Source organism: Paramisgurnus dabryanus, chromosome 11, assembly GCF_030506205.2.
Source record: "Paramisgurnus dabryanus chromosome 11, PD_genome_1.1, whole genome shotgun sequence".
NCBI classification, from domain to species: Eukaryota; Metazoa; Chordata; class Actinopteri; order Cypriniformes; family Cobitidae; genus Paramisgurnus; species Paramisgurnus dabryanus.
The window spans coordinates 31,058,339-31,080,274 of record NC_133347.1 but is presented as its reverse complement, the minus strand read 5'-3'; the positions used below and the strand labels follow the sequence as shown (position 1 = coordinate 31,080,274).

General features: G+C 36.4%; 1 protein-coding gene across 3 annotated transcripts in view; it reads left to right on the top strand.

Moving 5' to 3' along the window:
• LOC135729888 (NAD kinase) overlaps positions 1 to 17,853 on the top strand; it is a 43,098-nt gene extending 25,245 nt beyond the window's left edge. For all 3 annotated transcript variants that reach the window (XM_065247779.1, XM_065247781.1, XM_065247780.2), the window contains 5 exons: positions 2,277 to 2,419; positions 13,830 to 13,929; positions 14,469 to 14,626; positions 14,708 to 14,790; positions 16,010 to 17,853. In XM_065247779.1, the coding sequence (XP_065103851.1) occupies positions 2,277 to 2,419; positions 13,830 to 13,929; positions 14,469 to 14,626; positions 14,708 to 14,790; positions 16,010 to 16,157 (632 nt within the window). In that variant the 3' untranslated portion in view covers positions 16,158 to 17,853. The remainder of the gene's footprint in view (positions 1 to 2,276; positions 2,420 to 13,829; positions 13,930 to 14,468; positions 14,627 to 14,707; positions 14,791 to 16,009) is intronic.
• The last annotated feature ends 4,083 nt before the right edge of the window (positions 17,854 to 21,936 follow it).

The window sequence follows — 21,936 nt, the reverse complement described above, 5'->3', positions numbered from 1 at the left end:
ATTGTTGACATGTTTTTATTGCCTCCGTACCTTAGCAGTAGCAGTATTCATGAATATCAGCTGATGTCACTCACTTGTCTTCCACCATTTTGAGTATCTGAAGTGGTCGCAAAAGAACTAGAAGCTATGCCTTCAATATGTTGTGAGCATCAAAATCTGTATTTTTACAACACTAAGGAGGCTCGGCATAACTTGACACAACTTTGCTCGAAGTATCACCTGTGTCTCTACACGTGAACTCGAGCATTGAGAACATTGTTTGTGTACACAGAGTTGACTAAAAAGAAGGTTTTAAACAACTGACTTTGGTTGTTTTGGTGTCCACTCACTGCCATCTTGCCAGTCAAGATGTATTGATCTCTGAATGCTACATAAGGATGGAGGAGAGTAAAGATGGATAGGTCCTAAAGCATAGTTCCATATAAATGCATGAATAATTCGTTGTTATGTTGCAAGTGAAAAACAATTTTGACCTTCTAGTTGATAAAGGAGCCTCATATGAGATTCATTCATTCATATTCAGAAATCGATTCTTTATGTCTGGCAAAGATGGCGAGCGGACACCATAACAGCCAAAGTCAGTTGTTCAAAACCTTTTTTTTTTTAGTAAACTCCGTGTACACAAACAATGTTCTCAATGCTCGCGTTCATGTGTAGAGATCCAGGTGATACTTCGAGCAAAGTTTCATGTTGTGTCGAGCCGCCTTAGTGTTGTAAAAATAGTGGTAGTTCGGTAGCAGCGGACAGCGGCTGGAAGAACGCATCAGGGATCGAAAAGGCATCACACCCTAACCAAGAGATTTTTTTTTAAAGGACAAGTTCGGTATTTTAGACTTAAAGCCCTGTTTTCAGATTGTTTATGGTGAAATAGAATGGTTTTGACTGAAATGTCGACATTTGCGGCTGCCCTGAGAATTTTCGCGTGTTTGTGTTTCAGCTCAGACCTCTACAATGGGTTTAATGGTGCACTGGAACAATCCTTCCTAAAATGCATTAATCTTTCGTTTACAAAGATGTGAAACTCACGAGTGGTCAGGGGTGTTCACTGATATGCTCACACAAAAATCGCTGCAAAAGATGCTTTCCAACAGCTGTTTAAGCATTCGTTGTTAACTTGTGGACCTATTTTTCCAAACGCCTCACACCCGTACATTCTTCCGCTTAGAGCTTGAATAATAAACACTCCAGCCCAGGTGGTGGCGCTAATCCGCCTTTGCCAATTGCAAGAATAGAAACAAAGTTCCCGGCGCGGAGTAATACCGTACCTCACAGGACATCTAATACAAGTCAATGGAGTTGGTAAAAACTACGATAAAACCTGTTGGAATGCGTCTTTTGGAGCGTTTTTTGTGTGAGCATACCAGTGAACACCCCTGACCACTCAGTGAGTTTCACGTCTTTGTAAACGAAAGTTTAATGCATTTTAGGAAGGATTGTTCCAGTGCACCATTAAACCCATTGTAGAGGTCTGAGCTGAAACACAAACACGCGAAAATTCTCAGGGCAGCCGCAAATGTCGAAATTTCAGTCAAAACCGTTCTATTTCACCATAAAAAATCTGAAAACAGGGCTTTAAGTCTAAAATACCGAACTTGTCCTTTAAAGAAGCGTTTCTTTTCATGACAGTCGAGGTGCAATCTGTATCTTCCATATCCTTAAAAATCATAAACAGTAAAAGATAAGAAATCCGTAAATCGTAGCAAGCTAGCCAATGCTTGTCAGTAGCCTACTGGTACTCGAGATGGCGGCAGGCAACTGAAATGACGTAAAAGGTCACATGACTGATATTCATTAATAGGACAAGAAAGGCTTATCTAAGTTTAGTAGACATGCTGTATTGAATCTTTAACCATTTTAAACCGCATTGTGCTAATTCTTGTATAATTGTTATTCATGTGAGCTCGTAAAAGCTAGAATAATTGAGAGACAATGTTAAATATTTGTAGTATTCAACGCTCCTGTGGTGTGACATTTTATTAAATCAACTAGGGAAAAGAGTGATTAAAAATCTTGAAAACTAACAAGAAATGGTGCAAATACAAAACCTCAGATACACTGAAGAATTCAAAATCTTGATGCTGATAAATTAAAGTACCTAAACTATGCTTTATTTATTTATGCTTAATTTCAATGAGGATGACTCCATCCTCATTAATAAAATTCTAGTGTGAAGACATTTTAGTTATAGACCATTTAAAAAAAATGAGTATGTTTATGTTTGTGGAATATTGCAATTTTAGTATCTGAAAAATCTAGAAATGTGTTAATTTCTGTAGGAAATGTTGCGGTTATACTGCGCACTCGTCTGAAGGTTAAGGTGGTTAAAGAGTGCAGAGAGAAGAATGGAGTAGCTGATGAGAAAAGTTTATTCATCACTACAGGAGACACCGAGTCGAATCACAAAACTATGCAATATCAAGTGAGTAACAGACTTTTTTTACTCTGTGTGTAGACTTCATTGAAAATTAGTTGACTTGATTGAAAAATAGTGTAGTAGCTTAGGAACTACAGTTAGTAGCACTGATTTACTAACATATCAATTTTATGTATATTTAAGTAATATAGCATACATCACATAGGTGTGCATGTTTACTTTGCCATTCATAAAGTGCATGCAATTTTATCCGCAATCCTCAAGAGGGTGAATGTAGTATTAACCATGGGTAAGATCACTAATTTCATTTGTTTGTATTTATTTTTTCGGTGTGTCTTGTTGAGTGTCACATCCTTGCATTCTATTTACACCGTCTGGTCTGTCTGCTTTTCAAAAGAAAGCTCAAAGGGATAGTTCGGCCAAAAATGAGATTAAACCCATAATTTACTCACCCTCGAGCCGTCCGAGATGCATATGTCCATCATTTTTCAGACAAACACATTTTCAGTTATTTTAGAAAATGGCCTAGATCTTTCAGTCTATATGCAGTTTTGGGCCACCTCCTTCAAGCCCAAAGATTGTGCATCCATCCTTCATAAAAGTGATCCAACCGGCTCCAGGTGGATAAACAAAGGCCATCTGATGGTAATCCCTGAGGTTTTCTCACAGAAATAATCCATATTTCAAACGTTATAAATTAAATTAACTAACCTATATATTTTTTGGTCTTGAAGGAGGTGGCCCCCATATCCTTTTATTTTATAAACTGAAAAATTTAGGACATTTTCTAAAATAACTGAAAATATGTTAGTCTGAAAAATGATGGACATATGCACAGGAAATAAAATGTTATTTAGTGTAATAATTATACTTCGTAATAATCTAGTGTAATACTTATTTGTGTTTTATGACCTATTACTGAAGTAAGCCAGTTATACTTTATTACTATATTAGTATGAAGTTCCTCATTAATAAACAAATTCTCCTTTCATTCTGGGAAGTAAACAGTCATTGCCATTTTTGACTACACAATACATGTAACATTTGAAACAATCAAATTAACTACTTAACATCCTCCCTTTTGAGATTTAAAAGAGCTGTGAGGTTCTCTTTCAAACAATCCCTCAGTATCTCACTATGGGAAACGCCTCAGGTATAATAGACTATGGAAGCACCAGTTACACCACGGCTGTCTGAAGGGCGGACCAATCACAGCTCACAACAAGGAGACCACCCTTTCCCTATATATACTGCTCTAAATGCTATGAATACGGCATTCTTGTTCTTTTTTCCCATGAAGACTTTTCTTCAGCATGTGCTGCTCCATAACGTACCTTTAAGGTTGACGTTGCTGAATGTAGCGCAGTTAGAATCTGTCATGGTTTGTCCTGTTTGTTGGACTGGAGCACCCTGTATATGTGTGCGTTGTAGTGGCTCATGTGACACTGACGCGAAATAAGACTTAATTCACCCCAATGGGAAGCATGTATACACTGCCTGAATCATTTCCTATCCCCTACACGGTTAATTTTCATAAGGGAAAACGCCCTACACATGGACTGTTTAACCTTGAGCTAAGCTTCAGTCCCAAATACTGCATTCCATTCTTGACTTGTCACCAACCATATGTCCCAACCTCTTCTCCGCTGCAAGCACTCTCCCTTTAAATTTGAACTGCAAGCCATGCCTACCCTACCTTGCTCTTGATCCTGGCTGGCTGCTGCCATGGCCTCTGTCACCGGAGGATGAGAACCGGAGGATGAAAGATGAAGGGTCAAAGAAGTTTTGAAATACCTGATTTGACTTCTCCTCGTGAATTCTCCTCCTCTTTTCTCCAGCAAATTAAACATAGCATGGCTTGGCAAACTATATATATATTTTTTAAATATGTTCCTCTGGCAAAATGTAATACTCTCATCACATTAATGTTGCTTCTAAAAGGAAAACTTCCACAAATGAATATGCAATAAGGTCGCAAAAATAACACCTTTTCAGAGCTAAATATCTACTGCGTGTCTTTAGTAAGTTCAGTTGTTATTTAACGCCAAAATGATGGTTTGCGCATTATGCGCAAGCTGTTAGTAAATCTAGCCCTTAACTCTTTCCCCGCCATTGACGAGATATCTCGTCAATTAAGAGAAAACGTTTCCCCGCCAATGACGAGATTTTCCGTCTTTCCGCAATACCGCTATTATCCACCAGGTGGCGCCCTTCCGCAACTTTTTAAAACCGGAAGTATTGCCCTATGGCAAGCTGCTGCATGTCCGTGTCTGTTTTAAAGATCGCTCTGGATAAGATCTCTATGAAAAGTCAGTCACAAAAATGGAATTATTTTTGCTTTTTGCTCAAAATATGGTGTTTTTGCAAAAACCTACCCATATTCAAAAGCTGATTGCAAAAGAACCACTAAAGGTAGGATGAAACGGTTTTTTTTGTTTGAAAGCAGAGGGTCTGTTCTTTCATTTGGTGTATTGTATGTTTATTTATTTAAAGAAGAACATTTTCTGGAAGGCATTAAACTTTGGTGAAAATCATGAAAAACGCTGGCGCTGGCTGGCAACTTTTTTTAAAAACGCTGGCGGTGAAAGAGTTAAAGGGGTAATATGATGAAATTTTTTAATTTGTAAAATAAGTCTCGGTGGCGTATCCAGAGTCCATATGTGAAGTTTTATTTAAAAAAACCCTACAGATAATTAATTATAGCATGTCAAAATTGCTATTTTGTAGGACTGAGCAAAATGTGCCGTTTTGGGTGTGTCTTTTAAAATGCAAATGAGCTGATAAAATGCAAACAATAATAGTGGTTTGTTGAAAAAAAACATGCTTCATCAGTCAGTGTTTTTTACTGTAATGTTTAAAATTAATTTATAATTAATTAATTAATATTACTAATTATTTGCTTTAAAACACAACTTTGGTTTAGTTTCGATGAAGGGGTACTTGAGCCTTACTGATAGGGCTGTGGGGGTACTTGGAGCTTAAAAGGTTGGGAACCACTGCTCTAATGCATGCTGCTATGGTGGGATCACCAGGGTGAACCATTGGAGGGGAGTATCCGTGATCCCTAGCGATGATAGGGTGGCAAGTAGGATCTGATGATTGACTATGTCAAAGGCAGTCGATAAGTCTAGTAAGATCAGAAATGGGGATTTGGATTTTGCCTTAGCTAGCTGTAATGCTTTCGTGATGGCTAACGACACTGTTTTGGTGGAGCGGTTGCATTTGAAGCTTGACTGCTTGTCATCAAGTAGGTTGGTCTGAGATAGAAAGGAGGATACCTGGTTAAAAACAGCTCTCTCAAGTGTGTGGGTGTTGGGGGGTGGAAAGAAGCTTATTAACTTTGGTGTCAGTCAGAACAGGGAAAGAGGAGAAATGAAAGTCAGATGTAAGTGTAGTCTAATCTGAGGTATGTGGTGAACATAATTGGTTACTGATGGATGAAGTTTTGTTTGTAAAATAGTTTGCAAAGTTATCAGCTGACAAAGAGGAGGTGGGTGGAGTGGGACAGAGGAGAAAGTTTAAAGTTTTGAACAGCTACTTTGTGTTGGGTGCGTCAATTACCTTGGTGGTAAAGAAAGATGTTTTAGCTTTAGTGACAGCAGCAGAGAAAGAGGAGAGAAGTGACTGGTAGTGACAATGGTCAGCCTGGTTGTTATACTTTGCCACACAGAATTTTTTATCTTCTTTGGTGAAAATGACAATCCTATCGCTAAATATGACCCTTATGCCTTGGTTGGGATCGTTTAGGGCCCTTGAAGCTGCGTTGAAACTGCAATTTTAAACTGTTTTAAAACTGTAAACTGTTGAGGTCCAATAACGTCTATTAAATTGAGAAAACAAAGAAAGACATAGGGCCCTATTTTAACGAACTGAAACGCAAGTGCGAAGCGCAACGCGCAAGTGAGTTTGTGGGCGGTTCTTGGGCGCTGTTGCTATTTTCCCGGCGTGAGAAATAACTCTTGCGCCGGGCGCAAATCAATAAGGGGTTGGTCTGAAGTAGGTTCATTATTCATAGGTGTGGTTTGGGCGTAACGTCAAATAAACCAATCAGAATGCTATCCAACATTCCCTTTAAACGCAAGGGCGCAAGTTCCATGGCAGGTTCCTATTATTATGACGGATTTACCAGGCGCACACCAGGAGCGGTTCACAGCCGAGGAGACCCACGTTCTTGTAAGAGCAGTCAAAGACAGAGAAGTTGTTTTGTATGGGGATAGGAGAAACCCGCCCAAATCAGCGTAGGTTAAACATGCGTGAGAGGAAATAGCCTCAATCTCATCAGCTGGCATATCGTTGCGCCAAGCGCTACAATGATGTCAGGAGACGTTGGAATCCCAAGCTTGCCAGCATAAATCGGGCACGCCGTGTAACGGGAGGTGGATCTGCCTCAGGACCTGACGCCAGCAGAGGACATCGCTGCGTCCACCCTCACCGCTGAAAGGGTTTGGGGGCTTTGAAATCGGACCCAAGAAACGCAAGCAAGGTCCAACCCCAAAGTACTCTTACAAATCAAGTTCACATACATTAAGGTTTCTTGTGAAAACATTTTAATTATTATTTACATAAAATAAACGTAATACAGCCACACAACAAACTTATAATTATTAACTTATGAAAATATTTTAATCGTTATTTGCATGATAATTTTTAAACGCAGCCACACAATAAATAAAAACTATCACCACAATGCTCACCACTATGATTCCCCTTATCTCGTGTATTAATATTTTTTGTGTAACAATTTATGATTTGCAAAAATAACTGTTATATCTGTGTAGATTAGATGCAAAGTGTATGCGCGTTGTGCACGCTATACATTATGGTCAAGCATGCGCCCTTAAAATAGCATAATGAACCACGCGCAACGCCCCACTGACTTTAAACTTTTTTTTTCTGGTCAGTGGCGCAATTGTTTTTTGAAACTGCAAAATAGCACCAGGGATGGTTTGCGCCGGAACACGCCTCTTTTTTTGCGCTGAACCGCCCAGGGAGCGCAAGTTCATTCCCTATTTTGCCGACATGCGTTTGTGGAGGGAAAAACCAGCTGTGCGCCGGTGCAAAATACGAATGATACATGCGTCACTGACAAAGTCAATTGCGCTGGGTGAAAGATAGGGCCCATAAGCTTTTCGGCATCTGCAAAAGTAAGTGTAGAGTAAATTTTGGCAATAATCCTGAGGTCGAAGAAAGAGGTCTTACACAGAAGATTGATGTGAGCCTCAGAAGTCAGATGACAGTCCAGTATAACACCCAGGTTGGTGACTAATGTTAAGAGTGAAATATCCTGGCCAGAAAAATTTATACTGGTAAGGACATATATACAGACCTGATGTGGGGTGCCGACTAGACTGGCTATTGTCTTGGAGCTGTTAAGCTGAAAAAAATTGGTCATTTAGATGATGGCAGAGCAACAGAGGAGGTTGTATTTGTCCTAAGATAAAGTAGCGTGTCGCCAGCTTGGCAATTAAATTAAATTCTATGCCAATTGATGACATGGCCGAGGGGGACCTTATAAAGGGTAAACAGGGCGGGGCCGTGCACCAAGCCCTGAGGGATACCTCAGGGGACGTTGTGCATCATGATTTTAGCATCTCCTGAGGCAACATGTTCAGTTCACATGGTGAGATAAGACTAAAACAGTTATTAACTGAGTCAGATAAACCAATAGAATGTAGACAATGAAGAAAAATGTATGTGTCAAACACTTAAGTCAAATCTAAGAGGATAAGAGAAGATAAGGAGCCAGCGTCTGCTATTATCGGTAGGTCATTTGTAATCCTATCCAGAGCTGTTTCCATGCTACACTCTCAGAAAAGAAAGGACATAATTGTACCTTTAGGGGTACAATGGCTTGTCACTGGGGCTGTACCCTCAAGGGTACAGTTTTTGTACCCTTGGCATAGGGTACAAAATTGTACCCTTGTGATTTGTACCTTCAGGGGGCCAGTTTTGTACCTCTGGTGACAATTTTGTACCTTTATTTAACAGTACAAATATGGACCCTTCAAAAAGGGTACAAAATTGGCTTTGACAGGGTACACTCATTGATTATGATTTTAAAACTTATACATATATCTCAATCTAAGTACTGTAAACTTTAAATTATAAGTGCATATGACTCAATATATTTGTGTTGGTTTAGCCAATCGTTTAGAGTAAAGGTACATTTTAAACATTAGTATAAAAAAATGATAACAGAAAAAATAAAATACACAGTTTATTGAACAATCATTTATTTTACAAAAGGTTTGGATATAAAACAGCAGTGTGCTGTTCAGTCCAAATTCACAACATTAAAAACTAATATTACATTTACACTTTCCTTATGAAATATATCAAGTATTCCTTTATGACTTTAACAGACTGTCCAAACAGGAATATTTTAAAACAAAATCAGTGTGCTGTTCCTTAAACCAAACGACATTTAAACATTTTTAACAGGGCCACATCTGTCCTTACCAAGCAGTGAGAAAACACACAAATATACATTTTTTCTCTGATAAAACTGTGGTGTACTCACAGCATAATGAGTAAATGAATAGGTCCATATGGAGTAACATTTCTTTAGAAAACACACATAAATATTTATTATTTTTTCACTTAACAGAACTGTGGTGTACTCAAACAACATAATAAATGAATGAATGAATGAACGTGATAATGTTACCTTTAAAAGGTCTTGAATGACTGTTTGGTTGAGAGCAGACAGACAGACAGGCAGTTAACGTTAGTCCTGAGAGAGAAACACATAAATATGAATTATTTTTCACTTACAGAACTGTGGTGTACTCACACAACATAATAAATAAATAAATGTGGTAACGTTACCTTTAAAAGGTTTCTGTGTAACTGACTGTTTGGTAGCGAGTAGACAGTCAGTCAGTCAGTCAGTCAATCTCCCCCTGACTGAGAGATTCAAACTTGTGCAGGAAACGTTTGCACTACACTGTGAGAAAACACACATAAATATTAATTATTTTTTCACTTAACAGAACTGTGGTGTACTCAAACCACATAATAAATGAATGAATGAATGAACGTGGTAATGTTACCTTTAAAAGGTCTTGAATGACTGTTTGGTTGAGAGCAGACAGACAGTCAGTTAACGTTAGTTCTTACTAATGCCTGGCTCACACTACAGGATTTTTTAAATCCTGGCAGATTATGAAATCTGGTTGCAGCACACACATAAGGAGAATCTTGTCAGATATTCTTCTCTCAAATCTTAAACATGCCCACACTACAGGAATTTAAAATCCTAGTGCATCACACACTAAAGGATATTATTAGGATTATCTTGCCAGAGCAAGCACTTCACGTCACCTCAGGAGAAGAGTATATAAAGGAATGAAGATTATGATACATTTATTATGATTTCTTTGTAAATATTTACAAAGTAGCAGATTTCATTTTGAAACCTAGGCGATTTCTCCTCCTCAGCTCTTGTTTATGGCAATGATCATGATATGTTTTAAGGATGTGTTATGCAGGCAGTGTTTGAATGCATACTGTAGATGTGTGCACAATCTAGCACCAACTCAGGTCTAGTCCTTATGCAAGATTTATTTAAATTTAAACATCTATTTAAAAACATATTTTAAATATAATTGGCTAGCCTATATATCACTTGTTTTTTTTGTTTTTGTTTTTTTGCACATTTAGGAGTTACTATTAAGTGATGTATGCTATTTCTATCAATGCTCTGTTTTCCTGTTTCTTCCTAACAGGAATATTATTGTAGGTTTATAAGCATTGCTGCTAAATGACTTATGCTTGGTTAAACTCTATTTTGCACTGTTGTTTGCATTATTTAATTCCACTGTATATATACTGCTCTGCAGTGATATTATTTTTAGCTATATACTATGTAAATTATATTTTTCTTGTTTATTCTTCTGAGGCTACTGGTCTTTGAGAGCTTCTTAACAAATTTCATTATAGTTTTATTATGACAGGTAAAGTTTCTATTTTATTCTAATCTATTCTATCTTGCAGTGTAATGTCTAGTGTTAAATTCAGTATTTACATTACCAATGGTTCTGGACAAATATGTAATTTAATGTGAAACGTTGTAAGTCTGGATATGAGGCGCATCAGATTCACAAGTGTGCGGTGTTTCAGCAATCAGTTTCTGTGCGTTTGTGGAGCACGTCACAAAAAAGAACTGAAAATCGTCATATCAATTTAAATTCGTTTTGTTAATATGCCAATTATTTAAGTGCAACATATTTCGTGTATGCCTATTTATTTTATGAAATTTCCTCTATACACAGAATAGCTGCAGGTGCGTGATGTGACTGACCATCATCATGTTCTGTTGTTTTTAAGATATTTTAGATAATGTTTATAAAAGAGTGAACAACGTAAATCAAGCGAGGAATTCATTTCGATATTTTAAATCGCCTGTCTGCCCCAACGAGCTGCAGTTGTGGCGGAATGAAAGTAGAATGAAACATTAACTTCCACAAACTATTTCTCCGGCTGCGCTGTCTACCCGTACTGCAGCTTGTTTCGCGGTCCCGAAAGCTGTCAATCATCTCCGTCTCTCATTGATTATTGTGAAAGTACTGACGTAATTATGCGGATTTAAAATCCTAAATATCAAACATGTTTGATAAGATCGGGGCGGCCCCGATTTGCTTGAGAGCATATCGCAAGGTGTAAGTTTAGCATTTTAAACGTCTCACATTACACGAACTTCGGAGCCGATCAAGGTCCATTGCCCGATTTTCCCTCGGATTCTCGGGAGGGGAAAATCGGGGTAAATTCGGCCCGATTATCCTGTGGTGTGAGCCAGGCATAAGAGAGAAAACACACATAAATATGAATTATTTTTCCACTTACAGAACTGTGGTGTACTCAAACAACATAATAAATAAATTAATAAATGTGTTAACGTTACCTTAAAAAGGTTTCAGGGTAAATTACTGCTTGGTGGCAAGTAGACAGTCTGTCAGTCAATCTCCCCCCTGACTGAGAGAGATTCAAACTTCCACGGGAAACAGTTGTGCTAAACTGTGAGTAAACACACATAAATATAAATTAATTTTCCACTTACAGAACTGTGGTGTACTCAAACAACATAATAAATAAATTAATAAATGTGGTAACGTTACCTTAAAAAGGTTTCTTGGTTAGACTGTTTGGTGGCGTGTAACGTTATACAGTCTGTCAGTTAATCTCCCCCTGACTGACTGAGAGAGATTCAAACTAAACTGTGAGAAAACACACATAAATATGAATTATTTCTCCACTTACAGAAGTGGAGATACTTAATGCAGATTAACCTGCTCATAAAAATGAGTCTGAGGCAATAGTGCTGTGTCAATATCGCATTGACTCGTCGTATACAACTTTACACAAATAACCGTAACCGAATCAGTATTAAAATGAAGAGCCACGACAAACAACACATTTTTAAAGTTTAAAAATGTTTTAAAGATGATGAATGAGTTTCCAGTGCTTACCTGTTCTTTATGTGTCTGTCTGTCGTCCTCCTGCGCTGCTCTGTGAAACTAACTCCGAAATGTGAGATGTGGGGGATGGGCGCGTGTCAAAATAAAAGTGCGGGGTTTTTTTTTTCGGTCTGTGTGAGGGATTCAGTTATTCAGTATTTATTCAGTTTAAATAATGGTTAATCAATTGCAGTTTTTGAGTTCATATCACAGTTTTTATTAAGTGAAATTAACTTTTTTTTCATTAAAATGTAAAATTTAAGTTTAAAATTATACACACTGTCAATGAACAGAAGAAAACTAATACTACTTCAATACCCATGTGTCCAACTAAAGGAAACAAAAATTGACACAATAGTTATTTACGTTACTGACCAGATTTACAGCAGTTGTCTAGAACTACAAATAAAAAAAAATGGCAAGAGGCTGTCTCTTAACATTGTACCTTATCCTTTAAAAGAAATGGTACAAATATGTACCTTTTAATGCTTGGGAACAAATATGTACCTTTTTGACCCTCAAAAAGGTACATACATGTACCTTGAGGTCCAATAATGAGCCCTATGGGGTACTTTTGTGTTGATTGTACCTTGGGGGACAGAAATGGACCCCTACTGTACCCCTATTTCTGACATGGTATGCTCAGAGCGGAAACCAGAATGAAATTTCTTAAACATATAATTTTGTTTTTTGTTTAAAACTTTAGTTGCGCAGCAACTACCTTTTCCAATACTTTGGAAAAAATGGAAGGTTGGAGATGGGCCTATAATTGGCAAGGACTTCTGGGTCTAAAGTGGATTTTGTGAGAAGTGGTTTGATGACAGCAGTTTTCATTGTAGCTGGAACATGGCCAGCCTGAAAGGAAATGGTTTATAACCTAAGTTAGTAATAAAGAGACTTATGGCACAGAGATTGGATTTTACCAAGGCTGTGGGAAAAGGGTCCAGAGCACAGGTGGATGATCTTTCTCTCTTGTTGTGAGATGTCCCAAAAACAGAAGAAGTAAATAGAAGAGAGCGGGTGGTGTCTATTTCTGAAACAAAAAAGGATACAATATTACACCTCTCCTCTGTGGCTTTTAAGTGATAAGTTAAAAAGTTTTAGGGATTTATAGTAAAAAAAAGTTGTTTGGAGTTTACAGAGCTATTGTTAATGATATTAGAATAAAAGTGTGACCGTGTAACTCAAGGACTTTGCATAGGCCTTTTGATGTTCTCTATAAGCTTAAACAGCAAAGCCATGTCACACATACACGACCAGACTCACAAAGAGAATGAAAAGAGAAAATGGACAGGTGATGACCTTTTAACTAATAATAATGGAAAGCAGGCAATGACAGGGCAAAAAAGGGGGAGGCAGAGATACATGAAAAATCAGATCAAAAGTCATGAACTTAACATGAAAACGTATATTCTGAAACTAAAGAACAAAAAACACATACAAAAACACCAAACAAAAAAGTAGCATGACTAGTGTACCTTCATCACTCGGGACGTGGATAATAGTGTGGAAAAAACATGCTTTCACATTAATATTGAACATGCAGTGACCGGTGTGTGTTTATTGGCATTTAAAAATGGCTTTTAACTAGGGATGCACCGATACCACTTTTTTGGAATACGAGTACGAGTACTTGCATTTCAGTACTTGCCGATACCGATACCGAGTACTTAATAAAAAAACATGATTTAAATTTACAGGTAACAGCTTTAGTCATATAATTTAACAAAAAAACAAAGGACTAGTTTTCCAGTTTGTTGTAAACTCTGCCTCTTTGGACAACACGAGGCATTAACCCCTTACACGCCGCTCAAACATAGACATTTCTCAGACCGTGGTATCGATTCCATGTATCGCGGGACTTTTAACGAGTACGAGTACTTTAGAAAATGTGGTATCGAGGCCGATACCAGTATCGGTATTGGTGCATCCCTACTTTTAACACAGCGTGTACATCAGAATCTATAAATCGGATCTATCTGTTTTTCATTCTCTGTCAGGTGCTGAATGAAGTTGTCGTGGACAGAGGTCCATCTTCCTACCTCTCTAATGTTGACCTGTTTCTGGATGGGCATCTGATCACCACTGTTCAAGGAGATGGTTAGTGCGAAATTAAACCTGTTCTGATGTAACACATGTAATAAGATAAACATCTTATTAAATCTATTAATAAGATAAATAGATGTAATAAAATAAACATACTATTACATCTATTACATCAGAACAGGTTTAATGTCTTTTGATGACATTTCTCATTTTGGGCAAAGCAAGGTGTGAAGGCACTTATTTTTTTATTTATATATATCTATATGTATATATAGTTTTTTCCAATGCTGTTTTTCCTTTAAATGTGTGTCACATTGTTGGAAGGCCATTGACTGTGATATCTGGGGGTTCTTTTTTAGCTAAAATATAATTTGTTGCCAAGTTCCTGTTGGATTATTTAATATGTGTGTGTCAGAGGGTGGGTCACTTTACTGACAACAATGGCAGGACTGTACAGAGATTTTGCAATAACACTCTTGATTTGAAATGATAAACATTAAGGAAATAGTTCACACACCATTAAATATTTTGTCTATATAGAATAACATAATAAAAAATGGTAGCAGTCAAACCTGTATCTCTCTTTCTGTCAGGTGTGATCGTGTCCACTCCTACAGGAAGTACAGCATATGCTGTAGCAGCAGGTGCGTCTATGATCCATCCTAATGTTCCAGCGACGATGATCACACCCATCTGCCCACACTCACTGTCCTTCAGACCCATCATAGTACCTGCTGGTGTTGAGCTGAAGGTAAACGCATAATAGAGCTGCCCTTCTCTGGCTTTAAGCGCATTACAGTCATCACTGAACCATGTTGTGTTCTGACATTAGATCATGCTTTCCCAAGAGGCCAGAAATACAGCCTGGGTGTCTTTCGATGGTAGAAGACACCAAGAAATTGCACATGGTGACAGGTAACATGAACATCAGATAATCTCCTACTGTAGGGTTACACTTTATTTCGATAGTCCACTTTATATATTTTACTAACTAGAAATAACTTTGGAACTACATGTCAATTTACCTTCAGTAATTTGCAACTACATGTCAACTGACTGTCATTAGATTGTTAGTAGACTGTAAGGGTTTGGTTAGTGGAATATGTTGACATACACCTGCAAAGATTCTTATAGGGGTGGTTTCCCAGACAGGGATTATCTTAACCCAGGACTAGGCCTTAGTTTAATTATGAAATATAACTAGTTTTAACTAACATGCCTTACTTAAAACAGTTCTTGTGTGCATTTTGAGGCAAAACAAAGGGCACTGATGTATTTTAAGATGTCAGTGCAACTGGTATTCAGTTTGGACAACTTTTACATTTATTTTAGTCTAGGACTTGTCTGATCCATTTCCGGGAAACCGCCCCATAGACAGTTAAATGTCTGTTAAGGGATCATCGCAATAAAGTGTTAATAGATATTAAGCAGACAGTCTGCTAATACTGTAAATATTGGTAGTTGATACAGTATGTAGTTGCAAAGTTACTGTAAATAGTAAAATGTCTAAAGTTGACTATCGAAATAAAGTGTTACCGCAGCTAGTCTGCAGTGTGTGGCACATGTGTCCCATTTCTTTATTATTTTACTAGATCAGATTTAATCTTGACAAACTACCTACATTTTTGTAGTGAAATTTACAGTGAAACAGATTTGAGTACAAGCTTCAGTGTCAGAGCCGGCTCGACGCTGTGATGGATAAAAGAGGCAATGAGTTTAAAAGTAAATCAAACCAGATTTATTATGACCAACACTTCATAACAAATATTAATGATATAAAAACACCAGTATCTGAAAACATCTACTTGATACAAGACACAACAAAAACATCTGTATCTACTAAACTACTACAAAAGCTACAAAGTAAACAATTTAGGATTGTCAGCCAGTAAGGAAAGATTTTTTGTCCAAGACAAACTTCATTATCTGCATTGATTTTTTTTATTTAACCTTTATTTAACCCGATGATCTCATTGACATTTAAAACCTCTTTTTCAAGAAAGACCTGGCCAAATATCCATGAGTCAATAAGACCAGGAAGTTGTATTGAGGAAGTAAATAAAGTTCAGAAAGACCTAAAGGCCAGTGACTAAGCATGTAAGGTTATTGTCATACGTCTTTCTGTTCTCCGTAGTATCACCATCACTACATCCTGTTTCCCCGTTCCCTCCATCTGTTTCCGGGATCCGATGAATGACTGGTTTGAGAGTTTAGCTCAATGTTTGCACTGGAACGTTCGCAAGAAACAAAGTCATCTGAGTTGTGAAGATGAAGACTTCTGAGAACACTCATCTCTACTAATATCTCCTAAACACACTCAGATTTCAAACTCTGTCATTGTGTACTTTACATAAAAACAAGACGAAAGCTCCAGGTTATGATTTACATTTATATTAACTAACAGTTATGGTACATTTCAGACAAATTCCCATTACTAATCTGAGATTACTAAGTAAAGATGATCGAACTGTTTCTAAACAATTATTACTGCGTGTGACCGTCTGTCTCTCTGTCTGTGTGTGCGTGTGTGTGTGCGTGCGTGCGTGTGTGTGTGTGTGTGTTATCTAAGCCATGATGAAACAAATATAAATCATTGAGGTTACACTGTATATCATCCCACTGTTCAAACATTCAGATTCAGGTATCAGACCTAACTGTTGTGTTTGTGTGCATTGTGACATTTCCTGACTACTGACAATAGATTTCCCTTACAAAAGTTCCATTACAGTACACATACACACACTTTCTCAAGGGCTATTGTCACTAAATGTTTATATACAGTAATTTAGGCTGCAATATTTACTTATTAATAAAATATTGTATTACTTTAAGTCTACATAGTGACAATACAAGGAAGCTATATATGATGCAGTTTTATTCTTTGTAGTAATGGTTTTGTATAGTAATCTATGTTGGATTGGGAGATTTTGCAGTATGATAATAATTCCCTGATGTGTATTAGTAACGAGTTTATCATAATGAGCATATACGAATTGTATAATTTTTATGCAATTTTAATAATTGCATAATTTAATTATTTGTATCTTTTGTATTTTATTTTATGTAAAAAGTATGATCTGTATGTGTTCTTCATAGATTTTGTGATATTCACCCTATAACAGATATCACTTATTTCCATTAAGATTTTATATAGACAGTGTATTGTCAGGTTTTGGGCGGTGAGGTTTCATTGTAAAGATTCTAGCAATAAGTGAATTTTGTGCCTTACTAAATGATGAGCGTCAAATCAACATCTGGGGCCTGATTTATAAAATGCTGTGTAGAAACCGCCCTTAATTTGATCTTATAATCAATTTTCAAAAGCGCATAGGTGTGATTCCTAGAACATTCAGTATGTACAGAAAACACACATATGCCTCACTTTCAGATGTGAAATCTATAAATCACAAATGATTCAAATCTCTGCCTTTAAACGCTGCCTAATTAATGTCGTTGACACATAAAAGAGCACCAGCCATTGTTTAAATCCTTTTTGAGCTGCAAGAATGGCTTTTATTTCCAAAAACCTTAGACCCTGACGTGGCACTAAGCACTTTTCACGTCAAAGACCATTTTCATAAATTTGAACGTTGCTGTGGTTGTTTGCTTGCACACCCTCATATCTGTGTGTACGCACGCTTTATAAATGAGGCCCCTGATCATTCAGGGAAAATGTTCTCTTGAGCTGTCTAACTCTAGAGTTGTACATTTTAGTAATAGTTAATGTATCTAAACTTGAATATTCATAAGAATGTTTTGGACTTCAGTGTTTAAACCACTGTATTCTTTCATTGGTGTCTTACAAGCAATCTGTTTTTACATTAATTTCCTATACAGTTTGTCCATTCCATGTTTGAAAAACACATCAAAAGTCTTTTTCTTTTTTATTTTGTATACAAATGTCAATAAGGTTTCAATGTATTTTTGTTGAATTATGCTTTGTTATTATCCATAATAATTACAGCCAGATTTTAAAAACTGTTGTTGTTTGATACTTGACATTATCCAGGTGACTTTTTTGTTTTGTTTTTAACTAAGAACTTATAATGAAATCAATCAGTATCTATGTCATTGAGCAAAAGAAATCTGGGGAGAAAACAATAAATGCAAAATCTTAGAAATAATTTTGTTAGACGTATCGGTGGAGGATAACAACAGGATACTACTTCAGAGGTTAGCCTTGAATGAATGAATTATAATTACAAAAGCATGTGTCAGCTATAAAGGGGTCTTTGATGTGCAATTTCAATGCTTCATGTATTATTCAACAGATGTCCTGAATCACAGGTGTATAAAAAAAACGCTCGTTTATTTCATCTGTTCATGGGAACAATCAGAAAAATAAATATAGCCTAGCTGCAGACAAACACTGAAGGTGCAGAGAATAAACAAGAGAACAACAACAACATGTCGGTCAGAGAGATGTTTGAAGCATGGCAACACGTAGGATTCACATGCACACCCTTCAGGTTTACTGTATTAATTCCACATAATGTTGTACATTATATACAAAATATACAGTACTGTGCAAAATCTTAGGCCACCACCACCAGCTTTGTTGTTTTAGCAAAGTTTTAATGCCCATCCATATTTATTTTTCACTCTTTAGGATACAAACAGAAAATACAGGAAATATTAAAAACAAAACAATTTTCAGAACTAAATGTCGTCTTCAGGCATCGCTCAGCATTAAGTGTTGACCTCTCTTGGCATGAAACACATCTTGAGCTTTTTTGAGGAGACTGAAGTCATTCGATTAGAATTAGAAATTAGGATTTATTTTTATTTAGGTTTAAGAGATCCTGCCTGCTACTGCTCAAGTGGAAGGGGAGTTTACCCTAAATACTTCACACTTCAGCTTATACTTTTATACTGTTTTTAATACTACATACACATTTCCTGTATTGTATTCCTGGTTGAATTCTAATGAAGAGACTGAGAAATAATTTTATATGATCACTATAACATTGCACAAATCTAATGGTGGCCTAAGACTTGGTAACACTTTATTTTGATAGTCCACTTTAGACATTTTACTAATTATAAGTAACTTATCAACAATTTATCAACAACTAATCTTTAGAGAATTAGTAAACTGTCTGCTTAATATCTACTAACACTTTAATGCGATGATATCTCAACAGACATTCAACTTTCTATAAGTATCTTTGCAGGTGCATGTCAACTTATTCCACTAACCCAAACCTCTTCCCTAACCCCAACCATTACAGTCTACTAATACTCTAATGACAGTTAGTTGACGTATAGTTGCAAATTACTTAAAGTTAGTTGACATGTAGTTGCAAAGTTATTTATAGTTAGTAAAATGTCTAAAGTGGACTATCAAAATAAAGTGTAACCTAAGACTTTTGCACAGTATTGTAAATGAGCATTACAAGTGGTAATAAAAAGATAAATGTCTCAGATTCAGCTATTGCAGAACGAAGTCTTTTAACTGAATGATCATTTGTTTTTGTCTGATCTACAATGTCCATAGAAAATCGTAAACTGACAGAATACACTTAATGTTTGTTTAGTGATATTGTGGTGGAGTCTTTTACATGGTCGGTTTGTGCTGTACTGCAGTAACATTGGATTCAGATTTAGTTGAAAATGAAGCGCTGCGGGACACTGGTCTCTTGGAGCACAGAGAGGTATTACAGTATTTCATCCCTGTCAGTTGAGGAGGTGAGGGCTGTTTTGTTTTCATGTCGTGTTTGGAAATCTCATCACATGACACTGGGCATTTGTTTATGTTAGTCAACAAAGATCTGGGGTCTCATTTATAAAACTATGCGTAGGATCCTTACTAAAGGTCTACGTATACACAAAAGCCAAAAATGGCATACGGCAAAAACTATAAAGACTTATAAAACAAAACAATGTTCCCTTCATAAATCACAGATCATCTGCAAGTGTGCGTACATTAATCATCATTAGATCCCACCCTTCAAGCCTATTCTACTGTCAAGATTTGTTTTTATAGAGCGCAACCTTTGCATGGGAACCGGTGTACACACGTTTCCAACGCTGTTTTGTGCATACGCAAACTTTATAAATGAGATCCCTGATCCTAATGTATACAGGTAACAAACTTTTCTCCACTATGACAGAGAGAGGGGCTCAGGGATGAAACTGGGACCTTTAAATGCCTCCTTGTGTGCTTGCTCATTATAAAACACTGTATTTGAGATAAAAGATTTGTCAGGCATGTCCCTATGACCACACATTTCAAATGTAGTGAAGACATCACTACACATTCACATCTTGAGTGATAATGAGAAATGTTAAGGCTGAAAATAAAAATAAACTTTGACAATTTCCATCAAAATCAGTGAGAGTTTCTCATATAATTTAAAATATTATAAATGAATCTGAAATCTTTTTATCCCCTCACAAAATTTAAGTTCTTCCTTTGTTAATCTTTTATTCCAGTTTTTTTATATCCACCCAAGGATGGATGTACCTGTGGGTGATTCTCGAGAAACTAGACTTACGAGGTGTCATGAAACATTTTGATAAAAAAAGTAAATGCTATCAAATTAAGAAGCATACAGTAACAAACATCTCTGCATGTACTATTTTGCACATAATTTCAAATGACATCATACAAACCAATTTTGTTGTTTTTCCACATTTAAGGGGAAAATTTTCATTACCGCAACGTGTCCATGACTGGATTTTGTTTCTTTGACATGGAAATATTTATCATTAAAAAATCAAAAAAATTAAAAGCTTCAGTGCATGTTATACTATAAACATTTACAGTAAAGAAACATGTGGTATTTGATGATCCTTGGTAAATGTAGAGACAATAATAAGGAATATAAATGTGTCCAAGACCAATTATCTCATCCTCCAACAATTTTCAATCATTAAGCCCTCAAGGAACGAATATTTCAACAACAAAAAAAAAAATAGTTGGTTAGGGACATAATTGACTGTGACACTCACAGGCAAGCAGTTCTTATTTTTTCTCTCCAGATAAAAGTTGAAATTGTGTTTGTCATAGTACCTAGACAATTTTTTAGTTCTCATTACTGAAACATGAGTTTGTAAATGCATATATTTAATGTAATATCATGTTGCGGTAATGATAATTTTGTAAAAATGTAAATGTAAATAATTCTATAGGAAATATATTTCAAATCCTCTTAAAAATAATGGTTATAGTAAGTTCAGACTTTAATCTTATATGTGCAAAAAAATTGTCTCCAAGGGCTTTTAAAAAATTCTGATGCTGGACACCTAAATCTAGATTTTGTGAGAATCACCCTTATGGAGTGCTTGATTTTTCAAAAGCTTTTCAGCTCTCATGACCCATAGTTGATGCTGGTTGAGTCTTTCTATGCAGCTTGGTCCCAAAATAATCTGAGATGGTTATCATGAGATTAATACAAAATTAAGAAGAGTAAAGAATACTGTTAATCAGAAATCTTCTCAGAACCACCATTAAAATTGGGTTAAATTTGGCCATTTCCTTATGTAAAGTCCTTAGGGCTGTCATATACTGTAGTAAGTGTGAAAAACAACTGGACTTTCTGTGCTGTCCCAAACTCTGCATGCACCCTCAGGTCAAGTATCATCACAACAGGTCAAAGCTTTACTTCCTGTTTGACATCATTGCCATTGCCTCTTTGGTTGGGTGGAAAAAATGATGGAAAACACACATGAAAATCAGCATGAAATAATCTCTTTAGACAGTCAAACATTTGGTTTCATTATCCATGCATCTGACATAGCACTGAAAGGTCAGTTCGATTCAGGTTTCTTTTAAATCCTCTTTTTATTTTTCCTGAATAAATTGTATTATTCTTTCATCACATAACATGACATGTTACATCAAGCCTACTACAGGTTTACACTGAAACAAACATGAAGTTTACAATGGGTATATGGAGTCATTCACAACAGTGAATGTAACATTTATTTCCATCTGTATTCATTTTTTTTCCAAAAAACATATTTCAGATTTCCCACCCACAGATCACATGGAAGCCACAATCTTTTTTTAATAATATAATTTTTTTAAGAGGAAGTTTTCTCTGCATAAACAAACAC